Here is a 13,628-nt window from a genome sequence, read left to right as displayed (position 1 = left end):
TGAATATATGTTAAGATGAGCATTTTGTGTTGCTGATACATTTTAAGCTGTTGGGTATGTTTGAGTTAGTAGCAAAGATAGATTAGTTACCTAGAGATAGATTAGTTACCCAGAGATAGGTTAGTTACCCAGAGATAGATTCATTACCCAGAGATAGATTCATTACCCAGAGATAGGTTAGTTACCCAGAGATAAGTTAGCTACCTAGAGATAGACTAGTTACCCAGAGATAGACTAGTTACCTAGAGATAGACTAGTTGCCCAGAGATAGACTAGTTACCTAGAGATAGACTAGTTACCCACAGATAGATTAGTTACCCAGAGATAGGTTAGTTACCCAGAGATAGATTCATTACCCAGAGATAGGTTAGTTACCCAGAGATAGGTTAGTTACCTAGAGATAGACTAGTTACCCAGAGATAGATTAGTTACCTAGAGATAGACTAGTTACCCACAGATAGATTAGTTACCCAGAGATAGGTTAGTTACCTAGAGATAGACTAGTTACCTAGAGATAGATTATTTACCTAAAGATAGATTAGTTAAAGATGAGGATATGGGGGCTTCCCTGGTGGCGCAGTGGTTGAGAGTCTGCCTGCTAGTGCAGGGGACACGGGTTCGAGCCCTGGTCTGGGAGGATCCCACATGCCACGGAGCTGCTGGGCCTGTGAGCCACGACTGCTGAGCCTGCGCGTCTGGAGCCTGTGCTCCGCAACGAGAGAGGCCGCGATAGTGAGAGGCCCGCGCACCGTGATGAAGAGTGGCCCCCACTTGCCACAACTGGAGAGGGCCCTCGCACAGAAACGGAGATGCAACACAGCAAAAATAAATTAATTAATTAATAAAAACTCCTACCCCCAACATCTTCTTTAAAAAAAAAAAAAAAAAAAAAAGATGAGGATATGTTGTTAACAAAACTTACAGGTAGTAACAGTTCTCCAAGCTGATGGTCTTAAGTTGACCCAACCTGAGAGATTTTGATAAAGGAACTTTTATAGATTCTTTAGAAACATTTCAAAATATTTCTTTAAGTCCAAATTTTTTGTTTGTTCATTGATTCATTAGATAATTTTTTGAGCACCTGCTAAATGCCAGGAGCACAAAGATTACTCTAATGATCCAGTTACTCCTCCTAAGGAGCTCATGCTGTAGTGGAGCTCATGTAGGGTCAGAAATAAGCAGACAGTTTCCCACAGTGTAATAAGTGCCATGATAAGGGTTTGCAGGGAGGAACCCTGTAGGAAGGGCATCTGTGCAAAGCGTGTATTCCACATGGTTGCAACAAGATCTCCACATTCTCTTCTTACAGTGTGATGTTGATACTCCTCCCATGGAGAGTTATGGTATGTGTGTGTGTTTCTGTGCCCCACTGCCCTGGCCTTGAATCTGGGTGGGTCTGTGACCACAGCTTAATGGGTACTGTACACACAGACTTAAGAAGTGGGCTTATAAAAGGGGATGCACCTTCTGCCTGTCGCCATTCTGGGAGGAAGGCCAGGCCACATGAAGAGGCCCTGAGTCATAGCATTCTGGCTGATAGCCCCAGCTGAGGCCCCAGCCATGCTCAGGAACAGCCATCAGACGTGAGTGAAGAAGCCGTCCCGGTAACTCCTGCCCCAACCATCTGGCTGCAGCTACACAAGGAACCCTGAGTGATAACCTCAGCTGAGCCCCATCGACCCCAGAACCGGGAGAGACAATAAATGATGATGGTTGTTTCTTTTGTTTTTTTTTTTTAATTGAGATATAATTGACGTATTACATTACATTAGTTTCAGGCGTACACCATAATGATTTTATATTTGTTTATCCTCCGAAATGATCACTGCAGTAAGTCTAGTTAACATCCATCTCCACACATAGTTACAAAGGATGGCTGTCGTTTGAAGCTACTGAGTTTTTTGGGTGATTGCTTATGCAGTAATAGGTAACTGGAACAGGAGCTAATGCATACTTACATTCTCTCAGGTCCTCACCTTCCTTTTTTGTCAAGTTACAGAATTGGACCAAAATATCTCTAAGGTTTGTTCTGTTAGTTCTGTCAAAGGAGACCAGAATTCCTGCTTATGAAATCCAGCCTGGTTGTTGCCCACCACCATAACTGTATGATCCCACATACTGGGAAACCTCGGCTACACATTCTCTTTATACTCACCTGGGGCTTCTGCTTGGAATGCCTATTTGGACCGAGTTATAGACAGATCTCTAAAATTCTTTTTACCCTTTTCTCTTGAAACCTAACAGAGTGGTGGTTATGACCAATGAGCCTCCTATTCCATATTTCCTTTCCCCTGATACTCCAGTCTGCTGAACCTTCTAGGAATGGCAGTTACCTCTGGCCGTGATCTTTGCACCATCTGTATGGGAGGAAAGAGAATGAACCAGAGAGAGGAAAACTACCAGGGTGGTCCTACTGTTTATCGTTAAAATAATTTAAAGATACACAAGATGCTAGTAGTCTACCTTTTAACCTGAGTGAGGTAACATGGATGCGTTCACTTTGTGATAATTCATTGCATTGTACTACAATTTATGCACTTTCCTGCATGTGTATTAAATAGCAATAAAAAGTTAGAAAAATGAGGCTCATGAGTTCAATTTTGTAATAGAAAAGATTATGATTTACTAATAAGTAGAAAAGGAAATTTGTCAGAATAAAATGATTATTTCATCTTTGATGCGTAGCAAAATGGTTGGCTCATAATAAGCCCTCAAAAACATTTACTGAATGAATGAATAAACCATGTAAAAAGAATACATGCAGGGAAAACAATTAGAAGTTAATATCAATACAGCAAAATGCTAATAGTGTTGGATTAGGGTGGGGGCATTATGGATAATTGTTATTTCTACTTTTCTAAGTTTTTAATTTTATGATTATGTTCCATATTTTTTAATTATATAATTTTGGGACTAAAGAATGGATGATTTTTTTTTCAGCATTAATTTTTTAAAAATTCTCTGATCAGTCACAGGTGTTAAGCTTATAAATAATGAATATTACCTTATGCCCCTTAGAGCAGAGATATAAATCGCTGTTAGGAAAGAGACTTCCTCCTTGAATACTTCATCGAGCAGATGCTCTTGTTTATCAAGATCAGAAATCCTATTCCAAGTTGGGTATGTGTTCATACCCATTTGCAAGAATGGACGATTTTAATGTCATGGTGGGTTTGCTAATCGCACAAGGTGCTTCTGTGGTGGTAATTTCTCACTTGCTTCTTTAATAGTGACATTTCACACTGCAGTCACCCCACAGGCAGGAAGATCATGAACGCTTTGTCCTGGTCAGTGCAGTTTGCTGGGGTGACTTCTGCTGTTGTCTGGCTGGAGGGTGACCCACTGTTGACTGAAGTCCCTTGACCAGCACAGTGAGATGGGTGACTCTTCTTTCCATTTACGACAGCAGAACTCTGTTCTATTCTCATTCTTCTTTGCTGGATTCTTGGGGGTCTTGCTACCTTTTTTGGTGCCATTTTTGCTGTTCCTGCTGCCAAGGGCTTGCATGTTTATTTTTTATATTTCTATTTTTGTGTTTCTGTTAAAGTTTGACAGTTGATAGCTCCTGGACTATCTGTAGCCAGCCACTGACTCAGTTCAGAACAAATAGAAGTTCCCCTTTTATCTACATCCTAGAAACTGCATATCATCTCAGTGATTTATTTTTGTCTTCAAGATTACCCATTTTTTGGTCATTTTAAACTAGATGTTTTTTTAAGGATTGGGAAGGCTTGGGTTAGAGAAATTACACATTGATATTCTTTTTTTAAAATTAATTATTTATTTTGGCTGTGCTGGGTCTTTGTTGTGGCATGCAAACTCTTAGTTGCGGCATGCATGCGACATCTAGTTCCCCAACCAGGGATCGATTTCAGAACCCCCCTGCATTGGGAGCATGGAGTTGTACCCACTGGACCACCAGGAAAGTCCCCACATTAATATTCTAGACACACATACCCCTGGAAACTTTTTCTGATGAAGAATAAACAAAGTTTTTATTTCAAGCTCTTTTTGTGTCAACTTCTAATGTTCTCACCTGTGATCACTAAATAGATTTGTTTTGTATAATATTTGTGCTAAGTTTCTCTTTTAAATTTTAAAAAATTTTGGAAGTATTTTTGGATTTACTTTTAACAATCATTTTAATTGAGGTATGACCCATAATATGCACAAATCTTAAATGTATACTCAGTAAATTTTGACATATGTATGTCCCTGTGTAACTACCACCCAGGTCAAGATATAGAATGTTTTTGGTACCCAGAAGGCTCCATGGTACATCCTCCTAGTCAGTACCCCCTCCCAAAGGTAATCTTTTAAAAGTCAGAACTTTTCTATCAACAGAGTTGATTTTGCCTCTTCTTGAACTTCGTGTATATGAAAGTATATTGTGTGTATTCTCTTGTTTCTATTATATTTTCTTTAGTTTATAATCTATGAGAAATATCCATGTTCTCACTATGTAGTATTCCGTTGTATGAATACATACTATTTATTTTTCCGTTCCACTGTTGATGGACATTTTGGTTATTTCCAATTAAAATATCTGAAGTGCTCTTTTGAAAAGACAGATTTGATTTTTATGAACACATAACGTATGGTTTTATTCTCTAATATTTTGCAGACTATTACTTGGTATACATTTTTATTTTCTCCTGTAATAGGTATAATATTTTGATGTTCTTAATGAAAATAACTCTACTTGTTTGTCTCTCCTCTCGCACGTCATTTTTTCTCCATACTTTTCCCCATGGTACTTGAACCACTAGTAAAGGAAAGACACTGAAGCAGTGTGTTCACTGGAAAGACAGAATTTTAGAGTTTTTAGGCCTTTGTTGAGAGCGTCTGGTTGTTACTTCCCCCTACAGATGAGCACCAAAGGAATCACATGACTTACCCGAGAGCAGACAGCCAGTCAGTGATAAATCTGAGACCCATGGGTTGTGAATTACACTCACAGAGCTCTTTCACTTGCCAGGTTGCTCACTTGAATGGGTGGAGAAAGTGCCAAAAGATTTCTCTTTGAAATGAAAATGAAAAGAAATGATTTAATCCTTTCAAAATGTAATTGGGAAATAAGTGTTAAACTACCACAATGTACTGTTTAACCCAGTTAATTCATTCTGAGACATTTGTCCTAAAGAAGTAATCTAAGACATATCTGCAAACCGCAGCCAGCAGATCAAATCAGGCCCACCACCCATTTTTGTACAGTCAGCAAACCAAGAATGGTTTTAACCTTTTTCAATGGTTTTAAAAAAAAATCAAAAGAGTGATATTTTATGACATATGAAAATTATATGAAATTCAGATATCAGTGTTCATAAATAAAATGTTACTGGAACACAGCCACATTCATTTGTTTATTGCTGCTTTCAAGCTACAATGTCAGAGTTGAGGAGTTGCGACAAAGGCCATATGGCCTGCAGAGCCTAAAATATTTACTGATCTGACCCTTTACAGAAAAAGTTTGCTGACCCTAGATGTAAAAACAGGAAAAGCTATGTGCACGAAAGCATTTATTTGAGCATTTTTTAGTAATAATAAAAAGCATGAAAATGTCAAACCAAGGGTCTGGTTATTTAAATTATAATTTAATAAAATTTGTATGTTATTTGACTATTAAAATTGTAATTCTAAAAACTGTATACCGGCATAAAAATTCTTATTACTTGAGAAGTTTAAAAGGAAAAAAATCCTTGATGCCTCATTTGTGTGAACAAAGGTAAAGACTAAAAATAATTTGCAGAAACAATCATGGCTATAGTTCCATTAATAATTTATAGTTATCAATAATTTTTACAACATTTCTGCAATATTATTTTCTATTTTAATGAGAAATAAAAACCTGGCACTAGTTTCTTATCCATCATCTTCAGAGAATGTGATGTTTTACTTAATATTCTGAATGGTAGTTACAGTAGATGAGCTACACTTATTCAAGGAATTCTAAAATGGTAGGTTGGGAGGGACCTTAATTTTCTCTGGTTTAGTGCTTACATGGTATAGTTGAGGGATTGATATTGAAGTTAAAAAAATACAATAATTTTTATTCTCTCAAAACTTAAGAATTTGTCAGTAAATGCATTAACTTGAATGTATAAAATGGCAGTATGTAACTATGTTTCAAAAACCAGATGCTTTCCCCTCTGAAGTCAAATTCAGCTTAATTTAAATGATCTAGTTATTTATTTATGTACATTTATTTATTTATTTTTGGCTGTGTTGGTTCTTCGTTGCTGTGTGCGGGCTTTCTCTAGTTGCTGTGCGGGGACTTTCTCTAGTTGCCGTGAGTGGGGCCTACTGTTCGTTGTGGCGCGCAGGCTTCTCATTGCAGTGGCTTCTCTTGTTGTGGAGCACAGGCTCTAGGCACACGGGCTTCAGTAGTTGTGGCATACAGGCTTCAGTAGTTGTGGCTCGTGGGCTCTAGAGCGCAGGCTCAGTAGTTGTGGCACACGAACTTAGTTGCTCCGTGGCATGTAGGATCTTCCCGGACCAGGGCTCGAACATGTGTCCCCTGCATTGGCAGGCGGATTCTTAACCACTGCGCCACCAGGGAAGTCCCTAAATGATCCATTTAAATGCACCATCTGATCCCACCCCACTGTCTCACACCTATTTCCCAGTCCTCTTGTATGTAAATACCAGCTTCTAACAAGACTGATTTATTCTTTTTCCAGTTACTGCCAAGTGTACCTTGTATATCCTTCTATTCTTTAGCATTCATGGTCCCTGGCTCTCACTTGGTGCTTAGCCAAAGTTGCTTTGTTCTGTTAAGCGGGTATATTAATTTTGTATTGCTGCTATGACAAAGTACCACAAACTTAGTGATTTAAAGCAGCACAAATATATCATCTTGCAGTTCTGGAGGTCAGAAGTCTAAAATCCATCTTCCTGCACTAAAATCAATGTATTCACAAGGCTGCATTCCTTCTGGAGGCCGCAGGGGAGAACCCCTTTCCTTGGCCAGCTGCTGGAGGCCACCTGCATTCGTTGCCTTGTGGTCCCTTCATCTTCAAAGCCAGCAGCATAGTATCTTCATGTCTCTCTCTGACTGTGGTTTTCCTGCCTCCTTCCTATAAAGACCCTGTGATTACATTGGGCTCATTTGGATAATCTCCCAATCTCAAGATCCTTAACTTAATTACATCTGAAAAGTCTCTTTAGCTATGTAAAGTAACATATTCACAGATTTCAGAGATTAGGATGTGGACATTTTTGGAGGACAGTTATTCTGCCTACCACAGTGTGTGTGAGTTTTAATTTTTTTCTCTTTGCAGTAGTAATAATATATGCTTATGGTAGACCATTTAGAAAATGTAATTAAACAAAACAAAGAAAAAGCCCAATCAATCACCCAAAGGGATTTACTTAAGCATTTTGATAAACTGATCTCCCCCTTTATGTTTTATTTGATTCTTGAACGAAATCTCTTGATAAACTTGATAAATTTTCCCTCTTACTTCTACCCATCAATAATTCTCAGACTATTTCTTATTTAACGATTCAAATCAATTCATGCAGTTCATTTCCTTTCAGCCTTTGAAATGGGACCCTGCATACTAATGACTCCCATGCACTTGTTGAGAAAGAACTTTCCTGGAGTGCAGGCTGCCCACTGCAGTGATGTGATGTCCAGGAAGCCTGCCATCTCTGAGTCCCCTCACAGAGGTGCTCAGAAAAATGTGAGGAAAGCAAGTATCTGGAAAATGAGAAGTGGATGTACCATTTCTTTTATAGAAAGAGACAATTTTCTACTAAACGTTTAAAAATATTGTGTATATACTACACTTGTTCTAAAATTTATTTTCATATCTTTTGTGATGATACATGTCTCCTATTTTTAGAGGTTTGTTGGACATGATGCTTTTAGATGATACTTCCTATAACACTCAACTACAGAACTGTATTCATTAGGGTTTGGAGGGGGAAAAAAGAGTCATTTGGGACATTATCCAATGGAGTTTTAGTTTAAAGGAGCAAGGTTTAACTCTTTTCACTATTTAGGTGTCTTGAGGATAGAATAATCTATAGACAGTAGAACTCATGGTTGGTACGGTCCAGAAGGGGTTTTGTTTTATCAATACATCAGTACTTCTATATCGTGTTCACCTCCCTCCCTCCCAATCTCTCTCTCTCTTTCTCTCTCCCTCCCTCCTTTTTAAAAATGTTTATTTATTTATTTATCTATTTATTTGGTTGCACCAGGTCTTAGTTGCAGCAGGTGGGCTCCTTAGTTGTGGCATATGAACTCTTAGTTGCAGCATGCATGTGGGATCTAGTTCCCTGACCAGGGATTGAACCCCGGCCCCCTGCATTGGGAGCGCGGAGTCTTAACCACTGTGCCACCAGGGAAGTCCCCTTCCTTCCTTTTTAAAATCACGATAGCTATAAATAATTTGATATAGTACACTTGTTTAATCTCTTATTTAAAAATAATTAGGGGAGTATGTTGCTTTTTCATTTTTCCAAGTTGAATTGAAGTTGGAAGCTTATTTTAGTTTGCAAGTTCTTACTCTTTTCTTCCAGTTTGATTGAGATATAATTGACATACAGCACTAAGTTTAAGGCGTACAGCATAACGATTTGACTTACATACATCATGAAATGATGACCACAGTAAGTTTAGTGAACCACCATCATCTCATATAGATACAAAATTAGAGAAATAGAAAAAAAAATTTTTCCTTGTGATGAGATCTCAAGATTTACTCTCTTAACACCTTTGTTATATAACAGACAACAGTGTTAATTATATTGATCATGTTGTACATTACATTCCTAGTACTTATTTATCTTATAACTGGAAGTTTGTACCTTTTGACCACCTTCATCCAATTCCCCTCTTCTCTCCTCCCCCACCTCTGGTAACCACAAATCCAATTTCTTTTCTGTGAGTTTGTTTGTTTATTTTGGAAGTATAATTGACCTACCACCCTATGTTAGTTCCTGTTACACAACATAGTGATTCGATATTTCTATACATTTCAAAATTCTTTTAAGAAAAGTTGCCAGGTTGCTCAAAGTGCTGCAACAGCGGACCATCATATAAGGCTTGGTGCCCAAACCTGAGGAACTCTCAACTGAATAGCATCTCTTGAGCATTTGAACCTAGTGTAGGTCATTGCAGGCTTTCAGAGGGCTGGCCTAAGAAACTCATGCTCACTCTGCACTTAACCTCTTTCCCACATGATAGATATCAGGGAGAGCAAGGAATGAAGGGATGGGGGTGTGTGAGGAATAGCAGTAGCTAAAATAATGGCAGTTTCACCTGTTCCCCAACCCTCATTCCCACAGGGCATCATGAAAAGGGCCAGGTGACCCCTACACACATAGTGGGTTGCATTAAAGGACAGGAACTTGGAGCTTAGGGAACATAAATCTTTTATAAAGAACAATTATTAACAATAAGATGTTGTTAATATATCTTATACAGTATTTTTTTATTGTTATTGTACTGTACATTTGCTCTGGAGGGAGACACTATCTCATCCAAAGCTATTTGCTATACAGACAATCTTGAAAAGATAATCCAGAACACAGACTTTCAGTGCCTTGGCTTTTAAGATATACAAAAATATGAGAGACCAATGGAGAATTGTCTACCAACACTATTTTGTCTATATATATCAATATATATTTATTATCTGTCTTCCCCAAAGAGTATTAAGCTCCATGTGAGTAGAGGTTTTTGTCTGTTTTGTTCAATTCTCTATCTGCAGTGCCTAGAACAGTGCCTGGCATACAGCAGATGCTCAATAAGTATTTGTTGGATAAACTAATGAATGGATGAGTATGAATTATTTAATCAATTTCCTAATGATGGGAATGAGGAGAAAAAAATAACCTTGGTATGTGTATTTCTATTAATATACTCACTGGTGTTTAGATATTACCTTTATGTTGTGAAAGTAAATTTCCATTTTAACACTGATCTTTATTAAAGCCACCTGATTTGATAATATACACATTTAAAGAAAAGCCATGGAAAAGAAGATTTTTTACCGAAACATGCTCTAGGTTTTATTGCGGTTGGGGGCTTTTGAAACAAAGACGTGTGTAGGCACATATCAGTAATAACAGTGAATGCACAGCATATTGAGTTATGATATACCACATGGATTTAATTAAAATTTCAGCTGAATTTTTTTTACTGTGAGTCTAAGTGGTTAGATTCAATTTTGTTAAGTGCAATATTTGGCTACAGATTTTCCATTTGTCCCTTGGGTTTATGTAATTCTCCCAATTGTATAAAAATGAGAATATTCATCTCTTTAAATATTCATAGGTTGTATTAAGTTATGGTGCAATGTTGGGCTGCGTTATAGTTTAAGAAAGAGTGGGGTGGGAGATTAGTTCTGCCACTAATGAGCTTTATAACCTTGAACAAGTCCCTGAATGTCTGTACCACATTTTCCATTGTACTTTGAAGATCAGAATAGATGCTTTTTAATGTTCCAATTCTAGATCTTTTTCAGTTTTGGATACTCACACAACTGTCTTTTATTGTGATTCTGTTTTCAGGTGATGTCCTTGTTGCCGTGAATGATGTAGATGTGACCTCTGAGAACATAGAGAGAGTTCTGTCTTGCATTCCTGGACCTATGCAGGTGTGGACATTCTTTTTCTGTGTTTTATGATGAATTACATGAAATAAGTGTTTGTGCTATCTTCTTTTTATGAAATTCTGAAAATAGTCATGTATAATGGGTGAGTTATACTTACATGCTAGGATATTTTTAAAATTTTAGCTCTTAGAGATTGTTCCAAAAAGAGAGAGAAATATCTACAAGAACAATAATAAAAACATACATAATGACCAACTTGCCATTTTAAGTACCATACCTACTGATGAAAATCCAATTCCTAGAAAAGCCATTTTAAATAGTCATGGAATTTTCTATTTTCTGACTTAGTAAAATCGTAATTGCTATAAAGTTTTTTATTGTGGTTTTGTTTATTTTAAAAGCTATACTATTTTCTTGATCTTTTTTTTTCTTTTTTGTTATCTAGTTTAGCCTTACTCCTGAGCTTTTAGTTAGCTACGTAATGAATTATTTTTCATTCCTTGTAGGTAAAAATAAATCTCTTTCATAATAAGTTATTTTGATTCTCTAAGCATTGACATATTGTATTACAGATGACATTTTTATGTCATTAGATGTATTTTTTCTTTTTTAGTTTTGTTTTTTTTAATTTAATTTATTTTTTTATACAGCAGGTTCTTATTAGTCATCAGTTTTATACACATCAGTGTGTACATGTCAATCCCAATCTCCCAATTCATCACACCACCAGCACCACCCCCTGCCGCTTTCCCCGCTCGGTGTCCATACGTTTATTCTCTACATCTGTGTCTCAACTTCTGCCCTGCAAACTGGTTCATCTGTACTATTTTTCTAGGTTCCACATACATGCGTTAATATACGGTATTTGTTTTTCTCTTTCTGACTTACTTCACTCTGTATGACAGTCTCTAGATTCATCCACAATTAGATGTATTTTTAAAATGCTATACCTCCTGTTTAAGAATGTTCTGCTCTTGTTATCATCAGGAATTGGCTTTCTCTCTTTCGAGGGGTAGGGAGGGTGATATGTTTTAGACAGGTTAGAGACTCCATCAGGCAGTGAGAGGATGAAGCAATCTTCAGATTGATCACGATGAAGAACAGAATGCCTGATAAATCAGAATCATATCTGCATCTGATTTGAGATTCTGAAATAATAGGACCCATTATGAAATTTCTTGTTTTCTAAGAAAAAAGACTCCTGTTATGTTCACTTCCTTCTCTTAACACACACACACACACACACACACACACACACACACACACAGATGCTCTGTAAATTTAGCTATCTTCAGAAATGCAAAATGAAAATGCTAGAATGAGTATGGTAGCCAGTGACTAGCAATGTCTAGGAGTGGATAGAGAGATGGAGATGGAGGTCGGGTGCTGTTTGAAATAATAACAATCAGGCAGACATAGTGCTTCAGTAGGGTGTGCTAGTATCCCCTTTAGTTGCTAGATGAGGGGAGGAATAGGGGTGGGCCAAGGTACTAGGGCACCTTAAGGGGTCCAGACAGCAGCTACTTGCCAGTCAATAATGAAGAATCACAGTATTTTAATGACTGAAACAGTGTCACCCAAGTAAACTGGCTGCGTATCAGCCCTGAGTGAGGGCTCCTCCTTTCTTGCCTATGTCAGTGGCAGGTGTCCTGTCAGTACTACCAAAGTTCAACCACATCTGTTCTGTCTTCAAAAAAAGAATTATGTTTCCAGTGGAGTCACATTATACTTATATTTAATTAACATTTGCAAATTCAGCTATGCACACTTGGCAGAAAAAGAAGAAAAAGAAATAATGATTTAAATATTTTTGGACCAATTTCACCCACCATTTCCATGTCCTCATTAAGCATGAAATAGCAGTGTATCTGCTGTCTGCCTGGTTTGCCTTTACAACTGCATTAAATGTGGTTCTGTGCTTAAACATACACACACATACACACACACACACACATAAATATATGTATTTGTATATATATTTATATTTATTTTATATATATATATGTATATATATTTTTTTAACAACATGGCTCTTAAGTGCCAATTCTTACATCTTGTGCCAAAATGAGGAAACGGCAATTTGTTTTAAAGATGGAAGAAAAACTGTTGTGAGTTGGAATTAGCCTATTGAGAGAGTATGTTGTACTCCAGCACGGCCTTGCCTTCGTACTGCAATTTCAAGGGGATTTTGACTATATACAACTTGAGAATTGGGAAGGGAACTAGTGTTTGTATGTGCCAGCAAGTGTGTCAGTGCTTTGCTAATAACATTCCCTTTGATAATTTCATTTGTTCCCCATAACAATCTGTAAGAATCTGATAATTTGTATTCCTATTTTATACATGAGAAAAAAAACATCTGAGAGAGAGTTAATGATTTGTCCAAGGGTGCAGAATTAATAACTCAGAGCTAGAACTGAAACTGACTCCAGAGCATGATCCTCCCATTTCACACACAACCTGGGTGGATCTTTGTGTCTGCATCCCCTTGTTCTTGTTGGGCCAGAACTAACTGCAGTGGATTTGTCTCAGAAAAAGCTGTTCTACCTAGTTTGTATCTATGGCATTTGAAACTGTTATGCAAGCAATAAGGGGAGAGGAATGCTGACTTATAAAGAAAACCTTAGCAGACTTAACATTTAAATTTGGAAATAGCCAACAGTAACATTTTAAACTTAGAGTATAAAAATAGCCTGAAAGCCTTCTTGTCATCCAATAGAAGATACCCTGGAGGAGAGTATAATGTGGTAGAAAGGTCACTGAGAAGGAGGGCAGATATCTATTTTAAACCTCGCTCTGAGCAAGTTTCCAAACTCTTCTGGGTTTCAGTTTCCTCATTTATAATCAGAGGGGATTTGAGAGAATAAATCTGAGTCCCATTCCAACTCTACAGTTCTGAGTTTGAATTTTAAATAAGTTCTGTTATAAATAGTTTCAGAACACCAGGATGAAATCCAGAGGCAAAGCCTATATACCCCATGAGGCACAAAGAACCCAAATCATTTCTTTTAAAACCAGGTTTTAAGATTCTTCAAAACAATTATCTTAGATTCTTCAAAA

General features: G+C 37.3%; 1 protein-coding gene across 3 annotated transcripts in view; it reads left to right on the top strand.

The window, feature by feature from the left end:
* INTU (inturned planar cell polarity protein) overlaps nt 1-13,628 on the top strand; it is a gene marked incomplete at its 5' end in the record, with an annotated part of 82,628 nt that overhangs the window by 24,264 nt on the left and 44,736 nt on the right. For all 3 annotated transcript variants that reach the window (XM_082633113.1, XM_082633112.1, XM_082633111.1), the window contains one exon: nt 10,525-10,610. In XM_082633113.1, the coding sequence (XP_082489239.1) occupies nt 10,525-10,610 (86 nt within the window). The remainder of the gene's footprint in view (nt 1-10,524; nt 10,611-13,628) is intronic.

The sequence above is a fragment of the Mesoplodon mirus genome (assembly GCF_964341445.2).
Source record: "Mesoplodon mirus genome assembly, chromosome: 2".
Taxonomy (NCBI): Eukaryota; Metazoa; Chordata; class Mammalia; order Artiodactyla; family Ziphiidae; genus Mesoplodon; species Mesoplodon mirus.
Note: the sequence above shows the minus strand (reverse complement) of the source record. Positions and strands in the feature narration are given on the sequence as shown.